General features: G+C 40.7%; 1 protein-coding gene across 1 annotated transcript; it reads right to left on the bottom strand.

Annotated features, from left to right (window-relative positions):
* Window positions 1–1,503: 1,503 nt before the first annotated feature.
* Window positions 1,504–2,967, bottom strand: LOC105469436 (mammaglobin-B-like). The gene is made up of 2 exons (XM_071076078.1): window positions 2,913–2,967; window positions 1,504–1,640 (listed from the first exon to the last, which is right to left on the bottom strand). Exons 1-2 carry the CDS (start codon window positions 2,965–2,967, stop codon window positions 1,504–1,506), a joined length of 192 nt encoding a protein of 63 aa, XP_070932179.1.
* Window positions 2,968–14,358: the final 11,391 nt, after the last annotated feature.

Here is a 14,358-nt window from a genome sequence, read left to right as displayed (position 1 = left end):
TGCCTGCCACTGATTGGCAAGGAAATGTTCCTAAATAATATTTTTTCCAGTAATCCTGTTAATAATTTTTGTTCCAATAATCCTGTTCTTTGAAATTATTTCTTCAAAAAATATGCCACAAGTACTATTTGTTGAAGGTCCTCCAATTTGAACTGTTTCCTATGTCATATTTTCAACACAGGATTGTTAAAATCTGATCTCAAATCAAGATGTGTTGGTTTTGAGTTGCTGTATGGCCATAAAAGTGAGAAATACTGTAACAGTCTGACACACTCCATCGTTACCTTAATGAGCTGCAAAATATTGTACGACAAGCTCATTGTGGACTAGAGAATGATGAGTCTTATATGGATATTTTAAGAAAAAAATGATCTTACCATATTTTTGGTATATCTCTAGATTTTCTATCATGGAATATTTTAATTGGAATTTTTGACATATTAACTAAATGATAAAAAAAATTCTATAAACAATGTGTACTTATAAATACACAGAAATACTCATTGTTATAACCACCGACTTTTGTTTTGAAAAATTCTGGCACTCATACTGTTTAACACCTATGATCTGCACTTCCTTTTCCATGAGGTGGTTAATTAAATGGTACCTGATTTCCAATCATGTATACTAAGAAATCTTGGTTGCCTGGACATCAAATTTAAATTCTTTACATTAGGATATATAGAAGTTGCACAAATGGTATTTTCTGCACTCCATAAAAGAAGTATAAGGAAGATTTTACTGCTTGTTTTTGTGAAAGAGGAAAATTTTTGTGTTAGTTGTTCTTGCAAATGAGTGGCTCCTTAAAAATCATATATTTTCTTTTGATAGAAAATCTGTGTGTGTCTGTCCCTGTGTGTGTGTGTCTATGTGAGTGTATTTGTGTGTTTCTGTCTGTGCGAGAATGGACTGGGGAGGTGAGGGTTAGATTTGCCATTTCTGGATCTTTCTTTTCTCTCTTTTGCCGTTTCCATTTATCACTTACAAAGGATTCTTAAAGTGTAGTGGCAAAGCACCCTAAGGAAAAACTTTAATTAACTGATATATAAAGAAAGCTTTTTGGCCAGGTACAGTAGCTCACACCTGTAATCCCAGCACTTTGGGAGGCTGAAGTGGGTAGATCACGAGGTCAAGAGAACAAGACCATCCTGGCTAACACAGTGAAACCTCATCTCTACTAAGAATGCTAAAAGTTAGCCAGGCGAGTTGGCATGCGCCTGTAGTCCCAGCTACTCGGAGGCTGAGGCAGGAAAATGGTGTGAACCCAGGAGGTGGAGCTTGCAGTGAGCCAAGATCACGCCACTGCATTCCAGCTTGGGCGACAGAGTGAGACTCCGTCTGAAAAAGAAAAGAAAAAAGAAAGAAAGAAAGCTTCTTAATAGTTGCTTAATATTCTTGGTGAGACATTTAGAGCCCACTTTTCAAAGGCACATTAAAAGAAACACTAAATTACCATCATCACTCCAAAACTGTTCAGAGTTTTACTTGACTGGTTGAGGAGCACTACTTAAGTTCCCCTACAACCTCTGCAGTGGCATCACTGTCTATGAACTCCTGTAAAAATTGTGTGTATTCTGGTATAGACACTTCAGGATTGAGGGTCTTTGCAACCACATCCTCCAGCAGTTGGCAGCCAGAACCTAGGAAAAAGGCACAAGAACATGAGCCATCACCAGAGGCGTGAACCTGTGTTGGGTATGAGCTGTGAGGCTGGTCATCTTCTTACCTCCCAGGAGAGACTAAGCTTCAGAAAGATTATGGTGCAGGGTGTCAGGTTCTCAATTCTTGGAGCATAAACTCAGGCTTTGCAAATTCTCCCAAGATCCCAAGCCCAGAGAAGCCCAATGTCTTGTATTCTTGATGAAGAGGACCTTTGCGAAATAAGGTGCTCTCACTGGAGAGCCACAGCAAAACTGCTTGGCCTTTCTTGGTTCAAAGTCATGCAATGCTTCCCTGTTATCATTTCCAGCATCAAGTAGGGGTCCCAAGGATTTCAGATGAATGGTTCTAGGATATTGTTCATTAGCTCTGTTAACTCTTAACAGCATCAACAAGGAATGTGAAATAGAACTTTTGCTCATGCAGGTATCTGAGGTGCTGGCCCCCATGGGGGTGGAAAGACTGCAGGACTTGGATTCTCATGAGCTGTCTGTGCTCTGGGCTCTGCTGTTTTCTGTTTAGTTGACTGTGAGCTTGTCAGATTTTCACCCATCTGCATGTACTTTGGGAACAAATGAGGCAGGGTGTGTGAATAAGCTTTGTGACTTGCGTAAGCCAGGCCACATACGGGACCTATTAGCACTGATTGTGGCTGCCAGGTCTTTTTCCTCTCACTGGATCTTCAGTGCTGGAAGGAGACCCCATGGGGTGTGAGTTCTCCCCAACAGTCTGCCTTGAGACTAAAAAACTTGGGAGTGAAAGGGCATCCCAGGAGGGCTGGGATGAGAACACAGAGTGAACCCCACAGGGTGAAAGACGCTGGGTCACACTCTGCAGCCTGGTCCTCTGTCCTGGCAGGTTTCCAACTTTCTTCTACATTCAAGGTTACCAGTGATTATTTTGTGGTTCGTAGATGCAGATGTGATCAGGCCTTCATATTTCTCTCTCTCTTGCCCCACTGAAATAGCTAATTCCAATATTCAATCCTGAGACTTATCCTGGTTTCTGTGGTCACTGTGTATGGTGGAACACTGAGTACCATGAGACACTGCATGCAGCTCCAATGCAGGGGACAGCCCAGGACAGAGCTGCCTGCATGATTGTCTGAAATTATGAGGATCCTAAGGCCCATTACACCCAGACCCTTTGTACTGGGGCTGACCTGTGCTGGGTGTTGAGAACCAGGTGCTCTTCCACAGGGGCCTAGGCAATAACCCCTATCTCAGGGAAAATCCTCTTTGCACAGAATTCACCTGCATAGTGATTTAGGGGGAGGGCAGCCAGCCTGAGGACCATCAGCAGCTTCATGGTGAGGCAGCTGCTGATGGTGTTCAGTCATGTGTGGCAGGGATCAAGGAATTTGCTGTTGAGGTGTGCACCCAACACTGCTCTATTCATTCTCCAGGTAGGTACTTTAATTATACCTAGTAATGAGACAATGAGTCAACCTGGCATGGGACTAGGAGACAAAAGGGTGCACCAAGGGGACCCCCAACCATCCTGTGATCTGTGTTTAATAACCAGATCTTCCCTCTGACACAGCCTACCAAAATGAGAAGGAAGAAGATAAACAATTCTGGTAATATAACAAGACAAGGCTCTTTAACACCCCCAAAATGTCACAGTAGCTCACCAGAAATGGATCCACATCAAGAATTTTCTGATTTCTCTGGAAAAGAATACAGAGGTTCGATCATTAAGCTAATCAAGGAGGTACCAGAAAAAAAGTGCAGTCCAATTTAAGGAAATTTAAAAATATATAAGATATAACGGAAGAAAACTTCAGTGAAATAGGTAGCATAAATAAAAAACAACCACAACTTCAGGAAACAAAGGACACACTTAGAGAAATGCAAAATGTATTGGAAAGTCTCGGCAATAGAATCGAACAAGCAAAATAAAGAGCTTCAGAGCTCAAAGGCAAGGTTTTCAAATTAACCCAATCCAACAAAGACAAAGAAAAAAAATTTTTTTAATAAACAAAGCCTCCAAGAAGTTTGGGATTATGTTAAATGACCAAACCTAAGAATAATTGGCATTACTGGCAAAGAAGAGAAATCTAAAGGTTTGGGAAACATATTTGGGGGAATAATCGAGGAAAACTTCCCCAGCCTTGCTATAGACCTAGACATCCAAATACAAGAAGCTCAAAAACCACTTGGGAAATTCTTTGCAAAAAGATAATTTCCTAGGTACATTGCCACCTGGTTATCTAAAGCCAAGACAAAGAAAAGAATCTTAAGAGCTGTGAGGCAAAAGCACTAGATAACCTATAATGGAAAACTTATCTGATTAACAGCAGTTTCTCAGCAGAAACTATACAAACTAGATGGGATTGGGGCCTATCTTCAGCCTCCTTAAACAAAACAATTATCAGCCAAAAATTTTGTATCCAGCAAAACTAAACTTCATAACAAATGCTGAGAGAATTTGCCACTACCAGACCAGCAATATGAGAATGGATAAAGACAGCTTTAAATCTTGAAACAAATCTTGGAAACACATCAAAACAGAACCTCTTTAAAGCATAAATTTCACAGGACCTATAAAACAAAAATACAGTTTAAAAAAACAAGGTATACAGGCAACAAATACTATGATGAGTGGAATAGTACCTCACATCACAATACTAATATTGAATGTAAATATCCTAAATGCTGTGCTTAAAATATACAGAATTGCAGAATGGATAAGAATTCACCAACCAACTGTCTGCTGCTTTCAAGAGACTCACCTATTACTTAACAACTCATGTAAACTTAAAGTAAAAAGGTGGAAAAAGACATTCCATACAAGTGGACACCAAAGCAAGCAAGACTAGCTGTTCTTATTTCAGAGGAAACAAACTTTAAGGCAACAGCAGTTAAACAAGACAAATAGGGACATTATATAATGATAAAAGGTCTTGTCCAACAGAAAAATGTCACCATTCTAAATAAATGTGCACCTAACACTGGAGTTCTCAAATTTATAAAACAATTACTACTATATCTAAGAAATGGAATAGACAGCAACACAATAATAGTGGTGGACTTCAATATTCCACTGAAAGCACTAGACAGGTCATCAAGACAGAAAGTCAACAAAGAAACAATGGATTTAAACTGCACCCTGGGATTCCTTAAAGAAAACAGAGAAGGTGCCAGACTCCCTTTTGGGGAGAAACTTTTTATCTTTATGGAACCCCAATGGTGTAAACAAACAAGTTTCTCTCAGATCTTAAACTGCTTACTATTGTATTGTGTTACCTGATTTTTTTACTAAAACAGTTATAATAGCAGAGGCTACTCTTGAGTTTTTAAGGGAGAGTGTAATTTAGACACTTAGAAATGTCTCTATTTAAAAAAATTCTTTTTCAAGTGCATTGTAAAAGCAACACATACTAGCCTCATACTAATTCTCCTTTTTTGGAGACCCAGGTTGAACCCTGAAGTGTCAGCTTTGCCTAGAGTTCAAAGATCCAGTTAAGAGATAGGTAGTGCCTATCTAAATAAAACTGGTCTCCTTATACAATTCTATGATATATTTCTATAATTTTTGTTTGATTTGGCATCCATTTTTAATCCCCCTCTAGCAGAAACAGACTTTCTCTGTACTTTGAGATATAAATTTTGATACCTGATTTTTCACCTAATAGTTACCTTAACATGCAGATTTAGGGCTATCTCACTGACAATTGCCTAGGGTAATAAAATAAGTTATCAAGAAATGGGAAGTCTTAAATAGGAGACAAAATAGAGGTCTTACGAATCTGTGAAATTCACTTCTATCTACATGTCTAATACATCTTTGTATTTATGTGTCCTGTATAAGATGTCTCACTACTAAAAATGTGTAAAAGAGTTCCAGTTAATTGCTTTTAAAAATAACTTAAAAGGGAGGCTCAAAGATGGCCGAACAGGAACAGCCCCAGTCTACAGCTCCCAACATGAGTGATGCAGAAGACGAGTGATTTCTGCATTTCCAACTGAGGCCAGGTTCATCTCACTGGGGCTTGTTGGACAGTGGGTGCAGGACAGTGAGTGCAGCCCATGGACCGTAAGCCAAAGTAGGGCAAGGCATCATCTCACCCAGCAAGGTCAAGGGCTTGGGGAATTCCCTTTCCTAGCCAAGGGAAGCCATGACAGACAGCACCTGGAAAATTGGGTTACTCCCACTCTAATACTGTACTTTTCCAAAGGTCTTAACAAATGGCACACCAGGAGATTATATCCCACGCCTGCCCCAGAGGGTCCCACACCCACGGAGCCTTGCGCACTGCCAGCACGGCAGTCTGAGATCAAACTGTAGGGCGGCAGTGAGACTGGGGAGGGATGCCCACCATTGCTGAGGCTTGAGTAGGTAAACAAGGTGGCTGGGAAGCTCGAACTGGGTGGAGCCCACCACAGCTCAAGGAGGCCTGCCTGCCTCTGTAGATGCTACCTCTCAGGGCAGGGCATAGCTGAACAAAAGGCAGCATAAATTTCTACAGTCTTAAACATCCCTGTCTGACAGATTTGAAGAGAGTAGTGGTTCGCCCAGCACATAGTTTGAGATCTGAGAATGAACAGACTGCCTCTCAAGTGGGTTCCTGAACCCCCAGTAGCCTAACTTGGAGGCACCTCCCAGTAGGGCCCGACTGACACCTCATACAGCCGAGTGCCCCTCTGAGACGAAGCTTCCAGAGGAAGGATCAGGCAGCAACATTTCCCATTCTGCAATATTTGCGGTTCTGCAGCCTTTGCTGGTGATACCCAGGCAAACAGGGTCTGGAGTGGACCTCCAGCAAACTCCAACAGACCTGTAGCTGAGGGACCTGACTGTTAGAAGGAAAACTAACAAACAGAAAGGATATCCACACCAAAACCACATCTGTACATCACCATCATCAAAGACCAAAGGTAGATAAAACCACAAAGATGGGGAGAAACCAGAGCAGAAAATCTGAAAATTCTAAAAATCAGAGCACCTCTTCTTCTCCAAAGGAATGCAGCTCCTCACCAGCAACAGAACAAAGCTGGATTGAGAATGACTTTGATGAGTTGAGAGAAGAAGGCTTCAGAAGATCTGTAACAACAAACTTCTTTGAGTTAAAGGAGGATGTTCGAACCCATTGGAAAGAAGCTAAAAACCTTGAAAAAATAGTGGACGAATGGCTAACTAGAATAAACAACATACACAGAAGACCTTAAATGACCTGATGGAGCTGAAAAACCATGGCATGAGAACTATGTGACACATGCACAAGCATCAGTAGCCGATTTGATTAACTGGAAGAAAGGGTATCAGTGATTGAAGATCAAATGAATGAAATGAAGCAAGAAGAGAAGTGTAGAGAAAAAAGAGGAAAAAGAAATGAACAAAACCTCCAAGAAATATGGGACTATGTGAAAAAACCAAATCTACGTCTGATTGGTGTACCAGAAAGTGACAGGAAGAATGAAACCAAGTTGGAAAACACTCTTATTATCCAGGGGAACTTCCCCAACCTAGCAAGGCAGACCAACATTCAAATTCAGGAAATACAGAGGACACCACAAAGATACTCCTCGAGAAGAGCAAATCAAAGACACATAATTATCAGATTCACTAAAGTTGAAATGAAGGAAAAGATGTTAAGGGCAGCCAGAGAGAAAGGTCAGGTTACCCACAAAGGGAAGCCCATAAGACTAACAGCGGATCTCTCAGCAGAAATTCTACAAGCCAGAAGAGAGTGGGGGTCAATATTCAACCTTCTTAAAGAAAAGAATTTTCAACCCAGAATTTCATATCCAGCCAAACTAAGTTTCATAAGTGAAGGAGAAATAAAATCCTTTACAGAGAAGCAAATGCTGAGAGATTTTGTCACTACCAGGCCTGCCTAACCAGAGCTTCTGAAGGAAGCACTAAACATGGAAAGGAACAACTGGTACCAGCCACTGCAAAAACATGCCAAATTGTAAAGACCATTGATGCTAGGAAGAAACTGTATCAACTAATGAGCAAAATAATCAGCTAACATCATAATGACAGGATCAACTTCACACATAACAATATTAACCTTAAATGTAAATGGGCTAAGTGCTCCAATTAAAAGACACAGACTGGTAAATTGGATAAAAAGTCAAGAACCATCAGTGTGCTGTATTCAGGAGACCCATCTCACATGCAGAGACACACATTGGCTCAAAATAAAGAGATGGAGGAAAATCTACCAAGTAAATGGAAAACAATAAAAAAGGAGAGGTTGCAATCCTAGTCTCTGATAAAGCAGACTTTAAACCAACAAAGATCAGAAGAGACAAAGAAGGCCATTACATAATGGTAAAGGGGTCAATTCAACAAGAAGAGCTAACTATCCTAAATATATATGCACCCAATACAAGAGCACCCACATTCATAAAGCAAGTTCTTAGAGACCTACAAAGAGACTTAGACTCCCACACAATAATAATGGCAGACCTTCACATCCCACTGTCAACTAGACAGATCAACAAGACAGAAAGTTGACAAAGATATCCAGGAATTGAACTCAGCTCTGCACCAAGTGGACCTAATAGACATCTACAGAACTCTCCACCCCAAATCAACAGAATATACATTCTTCTCAGCACCACATCGCACTTATTCTAAAATTGGCAACATAGTTGGAAGTAAAGCACTCCTCAGCAAATGTAAAAGAACAGAAATTATAACAAACTGTCTCTCAGACCACAGTGCAATCAAACTAGAACTCAGGATTAAGAAACTCACTCAAAACCACTCAACTACATAGAAATTGAACAACCTGCTCCTGAATGACTACTGGGCACATGACGAACTGAAGGCAAAAATAAAGATGTTCTTTGAAACCAATGAGAACAAAGACACAACATACCAGAATCTCTGGGACACATTTAAAGCAGCGTATAGAGGGAAATTTATAGCACTAAATGCCCACAAGAGAAGGCAGGAAATATTTGAAATTGACACCCTAACATCACAATTAAAAGAACTAGAGAAGCAAGAACAAACACATTCAAACGCTAGCAGAAGGCAAGAAATAACTAAGGTCAGAGCAGAACTGAAGGAGATAGAGACATAAAATACCCTTCAAAAAAATCAATGAATCCAGGAGCTGGTTTTTTGAAAAGATCAACAAAATTGATAGACTGCTAGCAAGACTAATAAAGAAGAAAACAGAGAAGAATCAAATACATGCAATAAAAAATGATAAAGGGGATATCACCACTGATCCCACAGAAATATAAACTACCATCAGAGAATACTATAAACACATCTACACATATAAACTAGAAAATCTAGAAGAAATGGATAAATTCCTGGACACATACACTCTCCCAAGACTAAACCAGGAAGAAGTTGAATCCCTGAATAGACCAATAACAGGCTCTGAAATTGAGGCAATAATTAATAGCCTACCAACCAAAAAAAGTCCAGGACCAGATGGATTCACAGCCGAATTCTACCAGAGGTACAAGGAGGAGCTAGTACCATTCCTTCTGAAACTATTCCAATCAATAAAAAAAGAAGGAATCCTCCCTAACTCATTTTATGAGGCCAGCATCATCCTGATACCAAAGCCTGGCAGAGACACAACAAAAAAAGAGAATTTTACACCAATATCCCTGATGAATATTGATGCAAACGTCCTCAACAAAATACTGGCAAACCGAATCCAGCAACACATCAAAAAGCTTATCCACCATATTCAAATTGGATTCATCCCTGGGATGCAAGGCTGGTTCAATGTACACAAATCAAGAAATGTAATCCATCATATAAACAGAAGCAAAGACAAAAACCACATGATTATCTCAATCGATGCAGAAAAGGCCTTTGACAAAATTCAATACCTCTTCATGCCAAAAACTCTCAATAAACTAAGTATTGATGAGACGTATCTCAAAATAATAAGAGCTATTTATGACAAACCCACAGTCAATATCATACTGAATGGGCAAATACTGGAAGCATTCCCTTTGAAAACTGGCACAAGACAGGGTTGCCCTCTCTCACCACTCCTATTCAATATAGTGTTGGCAGTTCTGGCCAGGGCAATCGGGCAGGAGAAAGAAATAAAGGGTATTCAATTAGGAAAGAGGAAGTCAAATTGTCCCTGGTTGCAGATGGCATGATTGTATATTTAGAAAACCCCACCATCTCAGCCCAAAATCTTCTTAAACTGATAAGCAACTTCAGCAAAGTCTCAGGATACAAAATCAATCTGCAAAATTCACAGGCATTTCTATACACAAATAACAGACAAACAGAGAGCCAAATCACGAGTGAACTCCCATTCACAATTGCTTCAAAGAGAGTAAAATACCTAGGAATCCAACTTACAAGGGATGTGAAGGACTTCTTCAAGGAGAACTACAAACCACTGCTTAACAAAATAAAAGAGGACACAAACAAATGGAAGAACATTCCATGCTCATGGATAGGAAGAATCAATATCCTGAAAATGGCCATACTGCCCAAAGTAATTTATAGATTCAATGCCATCCCCATCAAGCTACCAATGACTTTCTTCGCGGAACTGGAAAAAACTACTTTAAAGTTCATGTGGAACCAAAAAAGAGCCCACATTGCCAAGACAATCCTAAGCCAAAAGAACAAAGCTGGAGGCATCACACTACCTGACTTCAAACTATACTACAAATCTACAGTAACCAAAATATCATGGTACTGGTACCAAAACAGATATATAGACCAATAGAACAGAACAGAGACCTCAGAAATACTACTACACATCTACAACCATCTGATCTTTGACAAATCTGAAGAAAACGAGAAATGGGGAAAGGATTCCCTATTTAATAAATGGTGCTGGGGAAACTGGCTAGCCACATGTAGAAAGCTGAAACTGGATCCCTCCTTACACCTTACACAAAAATTAATTCAAGATAGATTAAAGACTTAAATGTCAGACCTAAAACCATAAAAACCCTAGAAGAAAACCTAGGCAATACCGCTCAGGACATAGGCATGGGCAAGGATTTCATGACTAAGACACCAAAAGCAATGGCAACAAAAGCCAAAATTGAGAACTGGAATCTAATTAAACTAAAGAGCTTCTGCACAGCAAAAGAAACTATCATCAGAGTGAACAGGCAACCTACAGAATGGGAGAAGATTTTTGCAATCTACCCATCTGATAAAGGGCTAATATCCAGAATCTACAAAGAACTCAAACAAATTTACAAGAAAAAAAAATCAAACAACCCCATAAAATGTGGGCAAAGCATATGAACAGAGATTTCTCAAAAGAAGACATTTATGCAGCCAACAGACACATTTAAAAATGCTTACCATTTACGGCCATCAGAGAAATGCAAATAGAAACTACAATGAGATACCATCTCACACCAGTTAGAATGGCAATCATTAAAGTCAGGAAACAACAGATGCTGGAGAGGATGTGGAGAAATAGGAACACTTTTACACTGTTGGTGGGACTGTAAACTACTTCAACCATCATGGAAGGCAGTTTGGCGATTCCTCAAGGATCTAGAACTAGAAATACCATTTGACCCAGCCATCCTATTACTGGGTATATACCCAAAGGATTATAAATCATACATCATGCTGCTATAAAGACACATGCACATATATGTTTATTGCGGCACTATTCACAATAGCAAAGACTTGGAACCAACCCAAATGTCCATAACCGATAGACTGGATTAAGAAAATGTGGCACATATACACCATGGATACTATGCAGCCATATAAAAGCATGAGTTCATGCCCTTTGTAGGGACATGGATGAAGCTGGAAACCATCATTCCGAGCAAACTGTGACAAGGACAGAAAACCAAACACCGCATATTCTCACTCATAGGTGGGAATTGAACAATGAGAACACTTGGACACAGGATAGGGAACATCACACACCGGAGCCTGCCGTGGGGTGAGGGGAGGGGGTAGAGATAGCATTAGGAGATACACCTAATGTAAATGACAAGTTAATGGGTGCAGCACACCAACATGGCACATGTATACATATGTAACAAACCTGCATGTTGTGCACACGTACCCTAGAACTTAAAGTATAATAAATAAATAAATATAAATAAATAAATAAATAAGCAATGACTAAATCAAAACTTCATATTCAGAATATTAAGCTTGTCATAAAGTGTAGGATGGATCATAGGGAGAAGACACTGGAGAAAAAGTACCTAGGCAGTGATTGATAATATTTATCCAGAGGGCAAATTATGAGACTCTACTTAGCTCAGTGGTCATGAGAGACACCTGAAGAAATAAAGTCAAGAGACCCTGCATGAGTCAATCCTACATCCTTGGTAAATCTCATTCTCAGGTTTTTGAACTAGATGTTCTTCAAAATTAGCACTATCATTAGCAAAGAAGAAATCCAGGATGTCAATCGATGAGCACATAGACACCGAGAAAGCTGACTATGAGATGCTGGCAGGTCTAGGAAGGCATTTCTAGGGATAAAATACAAGCCCAGCTCCCCTGCAGTTACGTTCCTCCTCCCTCTCAGAGAGCAACGGTCCTTGCATTCTTTTATTGTGTTGTCGTTTCATGAAACTTGTCATTTCAATCATTTTTAAGTGTACAATTATGTGGCCTTCAGTGTATTCTTGATATTGTCACACTATACATTTCTAGGAAATTCTCATTCCAAACAGAAACTCTGTACTCCTTAACAATGACTTTGATACCCTCTTCTCCCTGTCTCAGCCCGAGTGGTCTTGCTGGATCCCACTTCACACTCTTTTAACAGAATCTCTGAAAGGAAAATGTTACCATATGTGACATGAATGTGATTAGCTTCGAATGATGAGAAGCAGGAGCACCTTGTGACCCCCAGGCTTCAAAGGCTATGGAAGTAGCTAAGGTAGCGGCCCTAAGCAACAGCCCTGGTGATGTCAGGAGTCCTGCGAGTATCATGGGGGACTCCTGCACCAGCTACTGCCTCCCCAGGTCACTGGATGACTGCCCCTATAGAAGAGAGAAGTGAGAGAATGAGGACTCTACTTACACACAGATTCATGTGTTCCAGACAGAGCCTGGGCATCACCTGCTTTTGACAGCTTCCCAGTGGATTCCAAAATAGAGCCAGGATTAAGGGGCCCTGGGTAGGCATTTCTCATTCTCATATTCATTAGTGGAAACAATCTCGGACCTTCCTGGGTACTAGTGAGGACTAAAAAACAAATGAAAAATGTTCCAGCAAGATGCATGCTGGGGTGTTCAATAAATAGAAATTTTTATTAATTGTAAGCAATAGAGTAATAATTTCTAAGGTATGTTGAGTGCTTTATAGTATTAAATTTATATAATGTATTCTCACAACAATGCTATGACATGCATTCTATTTCACAGGAAAATAAATGGATGATAAAAAAGGATGTCTATGCATGTGGGTGAATGTGTGTATAAAGATGTAATGTAAGGTGTGAGCATCCAAGGGGGCCTCACAGAGAAGGAGACATGTGAAGTGCATTCTATGGATGGGGTGGTCAAACGTCTGAGGCAGGTAAGTCTATAAAGGCAAAGGAAAACCCGTATGTCTTGGTGCAAGGATGTGACTCATGTGATGCATAAGAAATGAGACATAGGCCGGACGCGGTGGCTCACGCCTGTAATCCCAGCACTTTGGGAGGCCGAGGCGGGCGGATCACAAGGTCAGGAGATCGAGACCACGGTGAAACCCCGTCTCTACTAAAAATACAAAAAATTAGCCGGGCGCGGTTGTGGGCGCCTGTAGTCCCAGCTACTCGGGAGGCTGAGGCAGGAGAATGGCGTGAACCCGGGAGGCGGAGCTTGCAGTGAGCTGAGATCCGGCCACTGCACTCCAGCCTGGGCGACAGAGCGAGACTCCGTCTCAAAAAAAAAAAAAAAAAAGAAATGAGACATAAACAACTATGGCTGAGGACAGAGCACCCAGGAAAACAGAAGATGAGGAGACAGGGCTCCCAGGAGCAGGGTCTTGGAAGTCCTCATGTGGAACACAAGGCTATGGATGTGTTCCTCCAGCAGCGGTTCCTCTCTGGGGTTCTCAGAATGTAGCCTGAGCTCTGTGAATCCTTGTGTCTGTCTGTGAATTCTTGTGCCTGTCCATGCACAGTGTGTAGGCTAAACTGGTCTTGAGTTTCACACACTTAGGTTCTATTTTTTTAAGTGTAAATATTTTCTGGCAGTATTAAAATACAAATTTCTTTTAAAAGCAATGTTTAATAATAGCTACTCTTATCTACTCTTTTCTCAGTTGTATAACAATAGCTATTATCATATAAACATGAGTTTAGGGTAAAAAATGACTTCCCTTACTTGAAACCCTTGAGAATACGTGCGCTCTGGTTGTTTAGGGTTGTTGAAAGAGGATAGGACCATGTTTCAGTTTTGGGAGGCTCACATTGGCATGAATAAGGAGGATTTCTCACAGGAAGGGCTCACAGAGGCTGGGAAACAGTTGAGGAGACCTTAATCTGAGTTGAGTTTGGAAGGACTCAGACAAGACTGTTAGGTGGCTGTGTGATGGGAAAGAAGGGACTCGTGGAGGTGATGCTGTGGCCATGGAGTGAACAGAACTTAGTGTGCGGTGAGGAGTCAGGAGGGAGGGAAGCTGTAGTTGGCTGATTTATGCCTCCATCTCCCAAAAGATATCCACATTCTAATCCCTAGAATCTGTGAATGGCCCATTGCAAGAAGAAAAACCATGGTGTAGACGTGATTCAGTTAAGGATCTTGAGATGGGGACAT

Source organism: Macaca nemestrina, chromosome 12 (assembly GCF_043159975.1).
Source record: "Macaca nemestrina isolate mMacNem1 chromosome 12, mMacNem.hap1, whole genome shotgun sequence".
Taxonomy (NCBI): Eukaryota; Metazoa; Chordata; class Mammalia; order Primates; family Cercopithecidae; genus Macaca; species Macaca nemestrina.
The sequence above is the reverse complement of the archived record's forward strand: the minus strand, read 5'-3'. Positions and strand labels throughout refer to the sequence as shown.